The 17,124-nt window shown below is 56.3% G+C and overlaps 1 protein-coding gene across 10 annotated transcripts in view; it reads left to right on the top strand.

Annotated features, from left to right (window-relative positions):
• The window catches only part of BCL2L1 (BCL2 like 1), a 198,432-nt gene extending 181,308 nt beyond the window's left edge, over nucleotides 1–17,124 (top strand). For 8 of the 10 annotated variants that reach the window (XM_055722635.1, XM_055722640.1, XM_055722641.1 and 5 more), the window contains exon 3: nucleotides 15,253–17,124. In XM_055722635.1, the coding sequence (XP_055578610.1) occupies nucleotides 15,253–15,390 (138 nt within the window). In that variant the 3' untranslated portion in view covers nucleotides 15,391–17,124. Of the gene's footprint in view, nucleotides 1–11; nucleotides 13,380–15,252 lie in introns of those variants that run through there. The other 2 variants (XR_008734205.1, XR_003562557.2) reach the window with 2 other exon arrangements.

Below are 17,124 nucleotides of genomic sequence, written 5' to 3'. Positions count from 1 at the left end.
CCTCTCTGTGGTGGGGATGGCTACCCGTATCCTTCCTAGCTCCAGGCTGACAGTGTTGCCAGTCAAATCAGAGCACAGCTTCCTGCAATGTTTATGCTAGCATATGTCCTAGACTTTGCAGGGAGATAAAGGAGCGCATGGCCTTCCCTTCTGTGTTCTTAAACGCTCTGTCCCAAGAGGGTCAGTCCTCCACAATGACACAACCAGTTTATGCTCAGATGTGTTCTTCTCCACCCCATTTCTTCTCCCTGGATGTTACATAAAAGATGTGTTTTCCGACAGCCTTTGGAAATGTAATGTCATCCAAGCTTGTTCTTCAACCGGGAGCCCTTGCTCTCAGGCATGTTCCTGGTGTCATTTAACAGCAGGGAGTGGAGCTTCCTCCTCTCCAAGCGTGCAGTGCTCGGTTGGGCTGGCCTGTGGTCTGCCAGGGTAACAGCTACTTCTTCATTCTGGAGACAGGACTTTGCTTTCTGCTGTGCTCATGGTGAAGTGAATCCCACAGCAGATCTTGGCGGGGGGGGGTGGGGCGGGGGGAGCTGCTGGGGCTGTCTGAGCTGGTGCAGTGGGAGCCAAGGTTGAGGTGGGGGCAACCTCAGTGTGCTGGGGAGCTGCTAAACCTGCAGCTGCCTCTTGCTTGGCAGGGAGCAGTGCTCCCAGCTGCCCCAGCAGCAAACCCTGTAAGCTTTCAGTGGTGAGGTATTAACATGAATAAGCATTTCTTCAGGAAGCATTCCTGAAATGCCGGGTCCAGCTCTGCGGTGCTGCCTGGGACTGCCAGTGGGAGGTATATGACCTACAGATGTCTGAGTTTTCTTTTTGCTTCTGCATCTTAGTGATTCCCTGCTGGTGTAACCTTTACTGGTGCCCACTGGAAAGAGTTCATGCTGTCAGGCGTTAGCAACTAAACGGTGGGGAACTGCCTTGCTGGTGAGCTAAGGCCTTTTGGCCCTCTTCATATCCTAGTCCATCAGCAAACCCCTGCGTTGCGAGGAGGGGGTGAGAATCTTTCAGCCCAGCGCTGTGCTCTGCACCCTCCTGACAGGAGAGGCACAGGAGCCCTGCAGAGCTCCCCAGCTCCTCGTGCTAGCCCTGCAGTGCTGGGGACCCCAGAGAAGAGGGGGAGCCACTGCACCCAGGAGAAGGGAACGGGTTCACCCAGGGTGCAGGAATTCCAGGAATGCGGCTGCCCTGGGGCACTGCCTGGGTGGGGCTGCTCAGGCAGAGGAGCTTGGTTTCGATTAATAGCCCAGGATCTGCTGGCCATTTCATCAGGATGTATCTGGCCCATTAGCCCTCTCATCCTGCAGATAACCCTGGCCAAATGCTGAGTTCCTTCCCCCTCCCTCTGGCTTTGGCTTTTAAAGCCACAGCTTAGTCTTGGAATTGAGTGATCAAATTGAGGTTTCCAAGCTAGTGTGGCTGTTGCTGTTAGTGACGGATTGGGCTGTATCCTGGAGACCTAGGCGATAATGCAATCTGATTTTTTGTAAATGAACTCTCTGGGGGATTTAGATTAAATCACTGGTGGAAAATCACTGGTCCCTGCTTGTGGGGAATGAAATACCGCCTCCCTATTCCCCACCCCCACCCATCACGATTCAGACTCTTCAATTTTTTTGTGTCTGCCTGTAAATTAATTGTTTGGAGCAAATATTTGTTCAACAGATTGTGGAAGGGTCAGGACTTGTCTCTATCTGGCCCACCCACCAGCTCTTGCTTTGAAGATCACCGTTAGCCATGTTTCCCACCCAGGGGAGCAGCCTTGCCCCTCCTCTTCTAACCTTGAACCCAGCTTCTAATTTCACTGCTCAGACTGCGCCAGTAGCTGAAGGGGACCCAGGCAAGGGTGGTAAAGGCCATAGTGGGGGGATTCACCCCACCAGTCACCAAAAAAAAAGGGGGGGGGGTTGGGCAATGTGGCTGCTGGCGCCTGTTGCAAACCCCAACCAGTGGTTGTTTGACATCTCAGCTGTAACTTTCCTCCGTACTCAGGGTTCACCGTGTCCCTTCTCGGGGGGGGCAGCCGGTGCAGCGCAGCAGCAGCACAGGGGCCATAAGAGCTCCTAAGTGCCTTGTGCATGGGGTGTGCGGATGCTTTGCTTCGCTCTCGCGCGACTCCAGCTGCGGGGAGAAAGCTGCTGGCCTGCTGCCAGCTCTCCCTGCAAGAAGAATGCCACCCTGCACTTGCTGTTGTGGAGCAGTCCCTCTCCTGCCACCCTGTTTGCATGGGGAGCCTGTTTGGTGCATCTGAGCTGTTAGAGCCTGTCCCATGCAAACAAAGCTCTCCTGAGAGGTGCAGCAGGCGGGTCCCGGTGAGAGGGATGCAAGTTCTGGCAGGCCTGCTTGGCAGGTGGTGTGTGTTTGGAGCACTGCAGCACTTCTCTTCCTGGAAAGCCCCTCTGAAAGAGGGAAGGAGCGTGGCTCCATCACAAGTGTCGTGCAGCATGGTTGCGTAGGAAGCTCTGTTTCATTTCCCATCAGTGGAACAAAGGCAAGCATAGGATGGCCATGGGGTGCAGGTTGCCTTTGGAGAGGCCTGCTAAGGCTGCTGTGTGCTGGGCTGTAGCAGTTTTCTTGAGAAAACCATTTTTTGAGGTGAGGGAGAAATCGTAAATCTTGCTACGCAACATTAATGTGGGTGTGTTTTGCCACGTTTACTGGCTCAGCCTTGGTTTGCCCTCCTCTCTGCAATCTGGCACTCGGAAAACAAGCAAACAAGAACAACCCGAGGGGTGCATTTAATAACCAGCCAGAAGAGAGCTGCTGCCTCAGTGAGCCATCAAAACCAAAGAGACGGCTTTTCTGGGGCAGTTGCTTTGTCTGGGACCAGATTCCACTAGCTGTGAAATTCAAACAGTGATCCCAGTGGGGACTGGGAGTCATAGGGTGAGAAATTTGGTGAGTGGGAATGCTGGAGGGGGAAGTGTGGGGTGAGTGGGAGAGAGCCTGCCAGGCAGAGATGTATTGACCGTGCTTAATCTGAGAAAGGAAAGTGAACAGTAGTTCCTGCCTGGCTGTGACCCTTCAGTGGATGTCAGCTTTTCCTTTGAGGCTAAATCTATGTTCGGAGTGGGATATAAAGAGGGTGTTCTGTGTGGGCTTGGAAGCAGATCTGTGGACATAGAGGCAAGAGGTTTCCCATTTGCAGGGCATATGGTGGGGACCAGCATGAAAGGGCTCTGTCAGGCCAGGACTGATGCAAACAGCATCTTGGTCACCAGTCTGTGACATCTGAATCCTGACACGCTGGGCTGGGCTGAAGGAGGATGGACTGCTTCCCGTGTTGGCTCTGTGCATCCTGGGGCTCTCAGGCAGCCCTGGCTGCGCAGGGCTTGGTGTGCCGACACGTACATGTTGTGTCACTCTGCAGTGGACTGGAAGCTTGTGGTTCTGTTTGGGGAAAACCCTTAGAAGATGTCAATATAACAAACTCATTTTCTATCTTTGTGATTTTTTTCCTAAATGATAGGAAATGAGACAGCCTGTGTCATATGACAGAGTGCAGCTGGGATTTTGTAGTGTGCTCTTGCTCCAACCTTCTCAATGGTTTCAGGTTGAGAGCTAGACTTCACTTCTCAGCTCTTCTGAAATGCTTTCTAGCCTTGTGCCGTTGCCCAGCTGTCCCACACAAGCCTTCACTGTGACTACCACATTATCTAGCTGATCCCGGGTGCCCCAGGATCCTCAGACCTTCTGGGTCCAAGCTTTTTGGGCAGCGTGAGGTAAGAGCAAGTTAGAGTTCTGCTGCTGTTGTACCCTGAGACGTGGAGAGGAGCACCATGCGAGGTGCGCATGGCGCGCATAGAAGAGGCGCAGATGCGTGTTGTGCTGTTTGGGGAACGCAGCTCCCTCTGGGGTGAGCACTGTTTGCCCAAGCTCTGCCATTCTGAGCATTAACATGTGGGGTTTCAGGGATGCCCTGGTGCTGCTAATCCCGTCTGAGATCACAGCCATCAGTTTCGCTTGCTGGCCAACACGCAGCAGAGCTGGCTGTAGGGGGTGGCTGTGGATAGCCAAGGCTGCGATTTGCTGTCTTAGAGATGAATCCCAACGAGTGGTCTGCAAAGCTTAGCTGGGCTACAGCTTTCCACTCTGTCCTCTGTAATTATTTTACAATCTGGATCACTTGCCCCCATTGTCATCACCTGCTTGGGATGGAAAAAATACTCTCCTGCTAGCTGAGTCCCCTTGTGTCCCTTCACAGTCCTGGACGTTCCTCTCCAACTATGGGAACTGCCGGTCACTGCCGGCAGGGCCTTGGCTCAGGCTGTCCTGCCTGGCACGGCCGTCCCAGGTAGCTGTATCCCTGCTGGCAGCTGGAGATCGGGCTCATGGTGCAGATCCCTGACAGCTTCTCGCCCTGCCTGCAACCTGGGAGGCTTTTCTGCAGTGCTCTCCAGGAAATGCCATTGGAATGACTTCCACTGCAGCTTCCTGCCCGGCCCGCAGCAGCATTCCTGCCGCTAGACCCAGAACGATGCAGAGGCGAGTTTTTAGAGCTTTGCTCTTCGCCCCTTTTACTCGGTTCTCCTTCTTTGGGGCCCTGCCTGTTTTCCTCGCTGCCTCTCGGTACACGGTGCAGTTTGGTTACGTTCCTTAGATCTGTGATTAGAGCAGGCGCCTGGAAGGCAGAGGTCCTGCCCATGGCTGGCTGTGGCTGAGAGCAGCCCACTTAACCCCGTGGTCTTTCAGCAAAAGGGATAGCGTTTCCTGCCCTCCCAGGGGAGCCACTGGGAACTCAGATTTGTAAAGCACTCTGAGGTTCTTTAATCCGAAGAATCGAGTGCTATTTAGAAAAAAGACCTGTGAAATAATTTAAAAAGTGTTTTCTTGCTGCTCTGTGTTCACAACTCTTCTAGGTAATGTCAGTCTTCCTGATCATCCTGCTGTTCCTCTGAAACCCAAGCTAGGTCCCCCTGCACACTGCCCGGGGTCCCTCCCCATTTCAGCAGTAATGGGGTGTCCCACTGCAGCAGAAGAGATGGGAGGGAGCACCATGCTCTCTTTTCCCCTGTGGAAGATGCCGTTTTCTGTACGCCTCTGGGGTGCTGCACCTGATTTCTGTGGAGCTCCTGTACAATCTGTGTATGTGGTGTACCCCCAGGAGCAGCAATACACCTGTGGCCTACACCGCATACAGGCTGAACGGCGGGGCGATGCTTTGAGGCCTTTGCTTAGGCTTCTCTCCTTTGATTTTTACCAAGCTGCTGATGGCTGTAAGCACAGTCCCATCTTGACGTTACAAGGCGTATTTCTCTAGCAGCTCTTTCCTCACTAGCTGTAAAGCCAGAGTATTCCCAGAAGGAGCTGGGGGAAGGGTTGGATATCAGTTGTGGGAGTGTTGCAGACTTGCTGAACCAGGAGGCGAGGGATTAATGGGGGCAGCTGCTCTCTCCCCTTTGGTGACCCCCATAGCAGTTGGGATGTTGACCTACCCGCTGTCTGATTCAGTGTGAAGGTAAGCTCTGCAGGGTGGCTCTGCCTTTGGGTGGCAGGAAAGCAGCGATGTTCTCCTCCTCCCTCCCAAGAGGGATGTTACCCTTAAAATGTTGTTGTTCTGAGCAACTAAAGATTAACGTAGATAATGGAGGCATGAAAGGGAAGCGGTGTGCCTCTGTGCCAGGGCTCTCCTTGGTTTGCTGCCCTGGCCTTGAACAGGGAAACTGTTCCTCCTCCCTGCTGTTCACCTGGAAGGATGTGCAGAGGGGTGTTTGGTGCCAGATCTCTCTGAAGTCCTGCTCCTGATTGTCCTTGGAATGCCAAGGGATTAAGTTAGGGGATGTGCTTTCTGGAGGCACCCAAAAGCGGTGTGCCCGTGGGTGCACCGGCACAGCTTCAGGGTGTGGGTTGGCCCTGGCCACGTTCAGGTGGGGAGAAGGGTTACTCTTTGCCACGGAAGCAGAACAGCCCAGCAGAGCGAGGGTGCAGAGGACTGCTGAGAGGCAGAGCCGTTAGCAGATGGCTCCAGCTGGGCTTACCGGGGAGCAGGTGTGGGTTTCGGGAGGCAGCCTTTTAAGAGAGATGTCAGTTTTGAACCCAGGAGGCTCGAGGGGCTGAGCCGTGGCTGCCACGACTTGCATGCTGGGGAGCTGTGACCTAGTTGTGCTATAGAAATGCTCGGTTTATTTTTTATTTTTAGGTATTTTGCTTATTTTATCCTCATGTTTAATTTAGTTAGCAAAAGAATCTGAGGGTTGAGCAGTGCTGGGAAGGACTGCCTGCAGGCGGGAACGCCCGCTGCAGCTCCTTCGTGCAGCTAGCATCTCTCCAGCCGCCCGTGTCTTCTCTCGGACACGTGCTCACGTGTACCAGCCCAGTGCTGTCTCTCAGGATCTCTTTAATGGGAAACCCAGTGCACTCAGCACTGCTGCCTGCCTCCAGGGTAGCGAGGGAAGGAGGAGCGGGATTCGGAGCATTAACCAGAGAGGCTCCCGTGGCCATGGGGACCGTTTGAACATTGTGCTGTAACCGGTCTGCCTTCCCTTTGCTACTGGGAGCAGGGTGAGCGTGGTGTTTCAGGAGGTTTTGGGCTGGTAACTCTCAACCACTGCTTGCCCCTGCATTTACACAGCGTGCCCAAGGAAGGGTAATGGGCTGTATCTGTGAGGAGGGAAGTTTCAGGGGTCTGTGCAATTCCCTTGGGGAGAGCTGCTTGAATTTATTGCATTATCCTCCTTCCTGCTCAAGCTTGTGTTTCAGCTGTGTCTGCAGACATAGCTTCTGATTTAAGTAGATCCAATTAGTAGCTAGCTTCTGGCACCAGTATCCTGCCCAGGGAGATGGGCCCTGGAGATGAGAAGCCTCCAGTGGGAGCAAGGCTGGGCTCAGCCTTTCTGCCCCTGCTCCTGATCTAGGATGGACCTGGAGCTCCCAGCTCGCAGCCCTGAGCATGGGGGGAAACCGAGGCAGGTGTCCTCTGCTCCGTGCTCCACCTGGCCAAGAACAAAGAGCAGGCAGGTTCTCCCTGCCAGTACTGCTGCCAGCCAGGTGCTCTTAAGACTGAAATCAAATACTCCAAAACGTGACAGCTTAGCAGCAGGCAGGGCTTGGAGCAGGAGCAGGAGCTGCTCATGCCGGGAGGTGTGTGAGGGGCCAACGGGCAGAGCTGTGCAGGGACCTGTCTTTTGGGGGTAGGCCTGTACGCCTGAGGGGAGCAAGCTGCTGGAGCTGGCTGCTTCCCAAAGGAGTATAGAAGGGTTTTCTTCTCTGCTGGAGGGTGAAGGGCTCTTTGGGAAGCTCAGAGAAGAGGCTGAGGCTGGCACGGACCTGGCGTGGTTTGAATACAGCTAGCACCACGCTCAGGTGGAGCAGGACAGCTCTCAGCTTCATTAGTTCTCCAAATTATGCTAGTCCCGTTTGCACATCTGTCTGTTTTCTGCCTTCATTGAAGCTGGGGATGCTACAAGCATTGTGTAGGGAGCACGGCTGGTGGCAGTACGAGACATTACTCTGTGTGTGTAAATTGTAGTGAGCTGGCTCAGGGTTTGGGCTGGAATGTGGGAGTTGGGCGTGTGTGTGGCCCTGGGTAGTGTCTGGGTGACATATGACTTATGTATGGAGAAAATGAGGTGTTGCTACCTGTAAATCAGCCTTCACAGCAGTGTTGCAAGTGCTTCCATCCTGTTATGGTATGGCTCACCAGTGTATTAAACTTGCTGGAGCTAATATCTTTTATTAGAGCAACTGACCTCATTTAAAAGCTTCCAGTGCACCAGCCAGTGATTATTTCATGCAACAACACGTATGGAGGAGCCCAGGGCAGAGCACAAAGTCTCCTTCTCGTGCTGCACCATTCTCTCCCACATTTGCTACATCAGCTGCCTACTCTGCTTCCTGCCCTCAAGTCAGCAAGGATTTTGCTAAAAAGGACTTTGCGGCCTGAATCATTTGATATTTCATGTGGACTAACAGGAAGTGAAAACAGAATGAGCACATCTTCCTCCTCTTCCTGTACCTCCACCCTTTCCCCTTTTTCATTCAAGTGGCTTGTAAGAATTACAGCAGCCTTGTGGAGTTCTGGGGCTGAAGTGGGAAGTGGTGAGGCTTGGCCAGTGCTCCTCCGGGATGCTGGAGGATGAGTGGCTTGAGGTGGGAGAACCAGGCGGCTCTTCCCTGGGACCCGTCTCCCCAGGAACCATCCGTGCACCCAGCCTCACTCCCTCATGCTCTGGTAATGCTGCTGTTCCCTGCAGGGTGGGTTTGGGGTAGGGGCTGTGGTGCAGCTGAGGGCTGGGGAGAGCTGTCGGCATTGCACGACTCAGCCCTTGGATAGGAGGGAACGTGGCTCCGCAGCTGGGCACACGTGAGCAAGGCACGTCCCCTCGGCGCAGGTTTCCCCACAGTTACACAAGGGCATGATTGCACAGGAGCTGTGACGTCTGGGAAGAGCAACGACAAGGTGAAAACTGAGCTTCGTTCCCTGGGTGCAGGTGACCCTGTCGAGATGCTTGTCTGGTGCAGCGAGCTGGCTGTGGCACTCGGGCTCCCAGCACCACGGGCAGCAGATAACCATGAAATTAAAGCAGGAGCCTTCCCCTGCCCCCCCGAGCGTGCCCCTCGCACAAAGGCAGGCAGGCTGCTCTGCCTGCTGGGGCTCAGACACCATCTGTCCGGTGGGGAGAAGCATCAGAGAGACCGTCTTTCCTCGGACTATTCCACTTAATGCCCTTTGGAAAACAATCCCATTCCCAGCAGGTGCTAATCTCTTGAGTGGATCCGGCTCAGCCAATGTGTTCTTCGCTGTGCCTTTGTACCAGAGCCTTGTCGCCTGCCAGCCGTCCCACTGCTGAGCACGCCCGGTGCTGGCCGGGCCTTCAGCACCTTTGGGAGCCCTCAGCCCGGTTCGTTCTGGGAGAAACGCTGATGAAAGATGGATGCAAGTGGATTAGTCATTCGCACAGTCTCCAGCTTTAATACAGATGAATGTTTCAGCACATTTCTGGAGCGAAGAGCGCAATTCCCTGCTCTCCATCTCGTGCTGTGCACAGCAGTCTCCCGGGGCAGGGATGGGGGTTACAGCTGTCACCATAGCCCCTTTCATGTATTTGGAAAATGCTGAAATCGTACTGAATGGTGTGGGGTTATTGCAGGTTCCCTGGAGATGGTGATGAAACCAGTTTGACAGGAGGCTGCCGCGGTGAGGATTAGGGCTGGAATGTGCTAGTGAGGGTTTGTTTCTGGTTAGAAAAGGTCTGGCTCTGGCCCTCAACTGGGCTGAAGCCCTGCAGGTGTGTTGGGCTTCAGGCTTCGGCCCCAAGGACAGCCTCCCTGTGGGGACTGCAGGCTGCACCCCACTGCTTCTTGGCTTGGTCTGTGCCTAGGCCAGCCCGGAGGAGAGAGAGGCAGGGATGTGCTTATTTAATTAACCCTTTTGAGCTTATGGCTGCATCCCTCAGAGTCACAGATTCCTCTGAATGCAGAGCCCTGGAGCTTGGGCAAGGGCAGCACCACAGTGCCGACAGCACCCAAGTGCCTGTTCCCAGGGCGGGAGATGCCGTAGAGGCAGTGGAGTGGGTGGCATTCCCGGCCATTGTCATGGAGATCAGCAGCTGCTTCCCTGGAGGTCACCATTTGCATAACAGTTAGAGCGGGGTCTGGAGTATTTGCACCTGCGAGTGTGCTGTCCCCAGAGCCCCTTCGCCTCCCCGTGTCCCCTGAGCCCTTCCCACCCCATTCCGAGCCTGCCTAGGGTGGCTGACAGGGACCAGCGAAGTGAAACGGGATCCGGAGAAGCTCCAAGCTCTGCCTTGGGTGGCAGGTTTCCTTGGCATGCTCCCGAGTTGGGTGCTCACGTTGGCCTCCAGTCCCAATGTTGCAGGCAGTGGTGTGTGACTGGTGCAGGCATGCTCGGTGTCCGTGCTGCCCTGCTTTCGGGCCTGGGATTCTGACAGGGCTGGGGGTGGTGGGGGCCACACATGGATGCGATGTCTGGGGGAGCAGGTTGGAGGGAAAACCTCCAGGATGTCTCTTCCACTTCCGTAGTGCGTAAAGACCCACCAAGCTGTGTTTACAGGATCCTAGTGCAGCCTTTGGGGATACCTACATTTTCTTCTTTTCTGAGGGATCTCAGCTGCCTTTTTCCCACTGTGCTTCAGTTCCAGGTTCGCATATGCCAGTCCCATGCAGTGAGCTGGCAGCCCAAAGGGGCTCTGGGAGCAGGTTGCTGTCGATGCAGGGCTTTGTTGTGGTCTGTGCTGAGCTGCTGCCTTTCTTGTTTCCATGCTTGTCTCGCTGCTCAGCACAAAACTGTTCCCAGCATCTCATTAACAAATGTCAGGTCATCCAGATGACTCCACTCCTGGCCAGCGATTGGCGTTAGACCTCTTAGCAGTAACACAGCTGTACTTACAGCAAAGGTGTAACAGAAACAGCCTTGTTTTCAAGTGAAACGTTGCCTCATGACAAGAATGCCTGGACTGGGAGTCAGATGCTGTGGTTCAGGCTGCTGACTTCTATGCAACTCTAGGGAAAGCACATAACCTCTCCGCACTTCTGTGGATCTGTCTGGGAACAATGCTGACTTAGCCCACAGGAGGGTTTGGAGAATCAACTAAGTTTTAATAAAACACATTAAGATCCTTGGGTGGGAAAGGCTTTTGTGTATGCTGAGCTGGTTGCTGTGGGTGTCTGTCACGAAGACAGGCTGGCTGGGTATCTGGGCCGTGGGGAAGCTCTATAGTTCTTGCTGGAGGTCTGACTTCATCACGTAGACTCCAACAAGTACCACTGGTTCACTGTAAATAGTCCCAGAAGAGCCTGGCTCTTCTCTGCTGATTTTCAGAGCTCTGTGCTGGTGTCTCAATGACTTCCATACCCTTTACCTCCCTGTGCAAGGGAGGCTTTGAGCACCCAGACTCAGCCCTCCCCAGCAGCCAGAACCCTCCCTTCCCTGCTCTGCCCCTGGCTAACAAGAGACCAGGTGGGGATTCACTGCCCGCATCTACTTCCTTCACCTGCCCTCATGGGCCAGTGTCACTGAATCCTCTTTCCCCAAGTGTTGGGTCTTATTTTGAAAGAGGAACCCGGCCTGCCCCGCTCGATCTGAATGGGATCTAGCAACTGATCCCCCTCCCGCTCGTCCGGGGAAGCTGCTCCAGCAGGGCTATGAATGAAACCCACTGAACCTCTGGGGGTGGGAAGAGGCTGAAACTTCGGGTCTTCCCCTTCCCGTTTCCAGGCCAGGATGTGAATGCTGTCTCAGCCAGACTGTGCTTGATTATTCTGCTGTCCGAGACAGAGCACTTTGGGACGGACATACTTCTCTTTTTCTCTCTACCCCGGTGTCACATATTGTCACTGTGCAGTGTTTAAATGGCTGCTGCATTCCTCCCCCCCTGCCCCCGCAGCCGTCCCTGGCGGTGGGTTGCAGTTTGGAGCACTGCAGGTGTCTCAGGAGCCTTTGGCACTGCAGAACCTCCCTGCCCCAGCTCTGTGGGGTGGTGAACACTGGTGGAGTCTGGATCTCCTCCTGATCCTCCGTCTCCTGCAAGCAGCACCTTCAACTGCAGGGAAGCCCCCCCGCCCTCCCCCAGCAAGTGCTGGTTTAGGCTCCAGCCAAAAAAAGTCATGTCCTTCCCCAGCACTGGGGGAGGAGAGGCAAAGCCACGGGATTGCCTTTTGCGTAGGCATAATGTCTCACTGCTTCCTCATGGCCTGCCCCCAAGAGCATCCTCCTCTTGGACGTGTCTGTCACCCGGGGTGGGGAAGGGGATGTGACGGGTGTTCAGTGGTGGAACAGCCTGTCCTCTCTGGGGTGGAAGAGGCCCACGGGCATGCAGAGAGGGCTGTTGAGACATTGACGTGCTGTTGCTACCATAGTCCTTGTGAACAACTCAGGAATTCCAAATATTTCCTCTCAGATAAAGGTGACTGGGGGAGGCCAGAAATATCTGGACGTGTCTGGGCAAGCCTCAGATCCCAAACACCAGGCCGGAGAGGTCAGAATTGGTACTGGGAGTGCTGGGCTTCAGGTGCAGAGCGGCCGAGGCCCAGGGCTGTGTGGGAACTGAGCAAGCTGCCTTTCCCTAACCTTCATCCCACCCCCAAGATGGGGAGGGAGGATGCTCCTGCCTGTTTTCCCACTCCCCCTGGTCTGGGATTGCTATTCCCAGGGGACACATCTGGAATCGCAGTTGTGCAGGGGCTGAGCTATCGCAGCTTCTGGCGATGGTTTCCCCAAGGAAGTGCAAAGCGCTTTCCTCCCGAGTCCCCTGCGGCCCCCAGCTGCGTCTCCAGCAGCTGCTGCTCTGTTCCCGGGGGAAGGACAGGGGAACAGAGGGGCTCGTGTCCCCTCCCTGTCCGCACAGGACTCTTGTCGTGCTCCTCTCCGTCTGTAGCACCCGATAGCTCTTCATTCACCGAATACTATTTATCTCTTGTTCAGCAAACACTTCCTTTTCTTAGAAGTAAGGGCTTCAAAACATGCTTCTTGGAACTGCCTTTCCCCAAGCTCGAGAAGGCAGCAGGGAGGCTCAGCTGCCAGCCCTCCCCAGCTCCTGCCCTGGATGTGGGGGCCCTCTCCTGGTCTGCCCCACTGCTGGCCCTATGGAGAGGCTGAGTGACTGCACAACCCCTTCTGCCTCTGCAGCCTTCCTTGGGACAGTGGAGACATCCTCTCCCGCGGGTCAGGAGGAGCCTGCAGAGATGCATGGGGCTCTCGGTGGAGCAGGCTTTACTGAATCCCCAAGCAAAGTGGCTTTTTCTGGGCAATACCTCACGAGGGCACAGCATCCTTCCTCCCACTGAGAGCTCCTGCAGCGTTGGGTGCTGTGAGTGTGTGGTGGGGACATGTGTCCGAGGGAAGGACCTTCCCCAGGGGCGAGGGCCCTGGTACAGAGAGATGTTGTAGGGGTGGTGGAGGCACTCCACAGCTGGTGGTTTTGGATGTGCCTGTGCCTTCTGACCCAGTTGCCCAGAGCCCTCCATCCCCGCCAGCCTGCTCTTGGTTTACTGCCACTTGCTGTGCTCTGTCACCACTCCACTGCTTGTCACCACCTATCAGCAGAGGGATTTCCTGTGCCGTAATTAAAAATATCCCCTCCTTGGGCCTGGATTCTCCTCCCATCCCTCTCCTGCAGCACATCACTGGCCGTTCCCATGACCATCACCCTGGGTGAGCGGCTGGGCAGAGGGGCTGGCAGCAGGCAGCAGCCCTCACCTTTCTGCCTGGATGGTACCTGCGTGTGAGCCACCATCCTGCCCGTTCCTGCGGGGCTGGGATGCAATACAACACCTCCACAGAGCCTGCGCCAGCTGGCAGGCCTGGTGGGAAGCGAGCTGCCTTCTGCTGCTCTGCGTAGGTGGCAGGAGTCACGGGGACAGTTGTAACATCCCTGAAGAGGACTCTGAGTGAGGTGGCAGCAGTGACGTGCCCCAGGGTGAGTTAGCAAAGTCCCTGTTGTCCCAGCATGCTTCCCCCAAGTCTGCTGTTATCTCCTCACAGTCAAGGGGTGTGAAAGGCAGCCAGAGGATTTGCAAAACGCTGAAGATGGTGTTTGGTGGAAGGCAGATAAGAGTTTTGGTGGGACAAAGGCTCACCTGGGTGGTACCTGATCCCCCGTGGAGGGGAGGCCTGTGGCTGTGTGTGTGAGTATCTGTTGCACTCCTTGCGGTGAAAAACTGCATGTGAGCTTGATCATGTGTATGTGGCAAGGTCAGGACATACCTTGCAAGCTGTGACCACGCTGCAGCTGTTTTGGGGGCGCCAGGGGGCCAGCACGACATTTCTATGAGTGATGGAGAGGCACCTGCCTAAAGAGCCTCTTGATCCCAGCCATGATTGGGCACCAAACACCCACAGGTCCTGTGGCAGCGGTTGCAGCTTGTTGGAGGCTGTGGGCAGGTGTGGGAGGCAGCTTTCAGGCAGAGCTGCCAGACCTAGGCAGGCAGGGATGCTGCCCCTGCCTCCAGGGAGGCCATGGTAAGGCGTGATACAAGCACAGCGTCAGCTGGGCTTATCTCTGCTTTCCCAGGACAGCCGGGTTACTGGAACTGCGTTCACTTATCAGGGAACAGGGGACCTTGCCGGGAAGATGGGCTTAAGATGTGACAGCATTGAGTCCCTGCTGACGCCGAGCTGCCCAGCACTCCGAGCTGCTGGCAATCCTGGAGCTTGCAGCTCCAGCTCCCTCTAGCCTCGGTGCCTCTGCTCGGCCCTGATAAACCTGGGAGCTCCTGCGGTGTGAAGTTGCCTGCTTCATGTACACTGCCCGTGGCCCCCTCCTTCCCTGTGGGGTGGGTGGCCCAAGGACCTGAGCAACTATCCTCGCGGTGGTCTGAGGTCCCCGGGCACCCAGGGGAGCAGGAAGGGTGGTGGCATGCCGTGGGGTTGCTGCGTGGACCGGGGTAGGCATGCTCTCTGAGCCTGTTTTCAGGAGCAGTTCAGCTCTGGTGGTCTCTGCCTGCCCTCCTGTCTGCCCCATGGCCATGGCCATCTGTCCCCAGCCTTGTCACACACCTCCCTCAGAGGGAGAGGGGCAGTGGCCAACTGCTGCGCAGTGGCTCTGTTGAAATCTGCCCCACTCTTGCTGTTGCTGGAGATGAAGGACTGGAGGCGGCCGGCTTGGACGAGCCAGGCCGGAGTGACTGCATTCCTGGCCGGGCCCTGTGCTTCGCCTGCTCTCTCGAAGCCAGGGGAAGGCAGGAGTTTTGCGACCCAGAGCGTCTGCCTTTGCCACAGGGATTCATGAAACACAGATCGTGCCGCATAGTAACCCGCGATGGCCAGGACATGGGAGTGCTTGTCTTGCCGGGATGCGACAATGCGGAGAGGGAGGTGGGAGGCTCCACTTTGGACACAAAAGTGGTGGGGCCATGCATGGTGTGGCCTCCTGCCGCAACCATGGGCACCCACCCTGCTGCTGCTCCCCCAGGCCTCGGCCCTGGAATACAGCCCAGCGTTTTCCTGCTGCAATGATTTCTATCACACTTCAATGCTAATTTTAGAGAGGCTAGAGCACGTGATGCATCTCCTGCCCTGCCCGCGTGGTGTTCTCCTTGCAAATCCTTTCTGGCATCCACTTCTCTCATGACTGGTCCTGTGCTTTCCCCGTTGCCCTCTGTGTGTGATTCAGAGCAAGGAAGCACAAGGCATCTGTCATCCGCCTGGTCCCCACCACCGCTTTCCTGCCAGCAGGACCTCAGCAGCCTTCCTGCCCCTTCCCGGGGAGGAGGAAGGAACCCCAGAAAGCAGCAGGGATGATCGCTGCGCTTCACTCCACCCCTCTGCTCACTGCTCCTCTCTTCCCACAGGAGCGGTTTGTGGACCTCTACGGGAACAATGCTGCTGCCGAGGTGAGGAAGGGCCAGGAGACCTTCAACAAATGGCTCCTGACCGGGGCGACGGTGGCAGGAGTGCTTCTGCTGGGATCCCTGCTGAGCCGCAAGTGACCCACCGCCGAGTCCCCCAATCGCCAGGACGGCTGCGCCTTCACTGTCACATCCACTACACTCCGCTCCCGAGCACCGTCACCGGCGCAGGGGGGCAGCCCCTCCACCTCCTGGGCAAGCGCCCTGCTCCACGGAGCTTTCTCCCTCGTGCCGCCAGCTCCTTTTATTGTAGCCCGTCTTATTTACCGTTCCGTTGTGTTTTAAAGGCGCTGAGACCAATGCAGCACTTCAGCCAACAGCTCCTAGCACTGGGGAGATCCAGGCAGCCGGGGGGAGTACTGGCTAGAAGGTGTCCCAGCCCTGCAGGGTCCTTTAGATCACTTTGAAGAGAATAAACAGACTTATTTTTGCATGTGTGAGTGCGTGCGTGTGTGTAGATGTGTCACTAATATAAGGTTCCCCAGCCAGAGCAAGGGTCCAGGCTCCGTGCCCCTGTCTCCGGCATGCTCAGGCCCCGGGAAGAGGCAGGCTGCCAAATGGGACGGAGCTTCCCTGCCGCATCCCTATCCCATCCCTGCTTCCCCCAGGCAGAGCTCGTCCCTGTGGTGGGGAGGGAGCTGGGAGGAAGAGGCAGAGGCTGGGGCAACAAGCTCTGCCCTTGCATCAGCCCCCCAGCCCCTTTCTCCCCAGACATCTGCTGCTGGGAGCTGGGGCGGGTCTTGGGTGAGGATGGTGTGCCAGGCCCAGGGCTGTGCCCCCTTGGAAGGGATCCTCCTCCTCTTCCTCCTCCTCCCTCTGAATGTAGATTGCTGTGGTGTAGTGCACAGCTCTCCCGATGCCTGCTCCTCCGGGCTGGCAAAGGAGGGAGGCAGGTGAGGAGGGGGAGAGCGCTTTCCCTGGCCCCCATCCCAGCACAAAGGCCTCTGCAGAGAGCTGGGGCCGTGGCACCCAGCAGGTGCAGGAATACAGAGCCGGGGGGGTGGAAGAGGCAGGGGGGAGCGAAGCTCCTGCTCTTCATGGGGGTGGCAGCAGGGGAAGGCCAGAACCCTGGGAGCAGCCCCACCACAACCGATCCATGGGGCCAGTGGGGGAGCAAGCCCAGGGGAGGTGGGAACGAGGGCTGGCACCAGCTGAGAGCCACCCCGGCCACTGGGAAGCCTCTTAGGGGTCAGCGGGAGCCACTGGCCTCTCCTGTACTGCCCCGGTTGCTGCCGGTCCCCATAGCGCAGGCAGATCCCTGTCCCCGTGGTGTGGCTGTGGTGGTGTGGCTGTGACGGGTGCATGCAGTGGCAGAGGTGCCTGGCTTCCCCCACCCCCCCTACCCCGTGCTGCTCCTGCTGCCATCGGGGCAGGGGAACCTCCGGGCTTTGAGCTGAAATTAGCTTCAAAAATAATCCCTCGTCCTTCGGAGACCACCACCGGCAGACCCAGCTGTCCACGCGGGCTTGTCTGTGTACATACCGCCCGCGCTCTGCTGTACATATCCGAGTAGTTTTTAATTCATTTGTGAATACTCTTAATGCTATTTTTGTTATCTTGTCTGTCCGTATTTATGTGTGGGGCCGTGCTCCCTGCAGAGGCCAAGGTGGGTTGGAGGCAGGGCGGAGAACCAGAGGCTCCAAGGGGTCCCGCTTGGCCACTGAGCACGGACTCACGCTCCCCGTGTAGGATCCAACCCCGGTGCCGTTGGCGCTGGAAGCGGATCCTACATGGGGAGCGCGAGGATTAGCATTAGCCCGTTGAACGCTTCGGTTTGCAGGTGGAGGTGAGTCCACTAATAAACTCGTCATTGGA

This window comes from Falco cherrug, chromosome 10, assembly GCF_023634085.1.
Source record: "Falco cherrug isolate bFalChe1 chromosome 10, bFalChe1.pri, whole genome shotgun sequence".
NCBI lineage: Eukaryota > Metazoa > Chordata > Aves > Falconiformes > Falconidae > Falco > Falco cherrug.
Note: the sequence above shows the minus strand (reverse complement) of the source record. Positions and strands in the feature narration are given on the sequence as shown.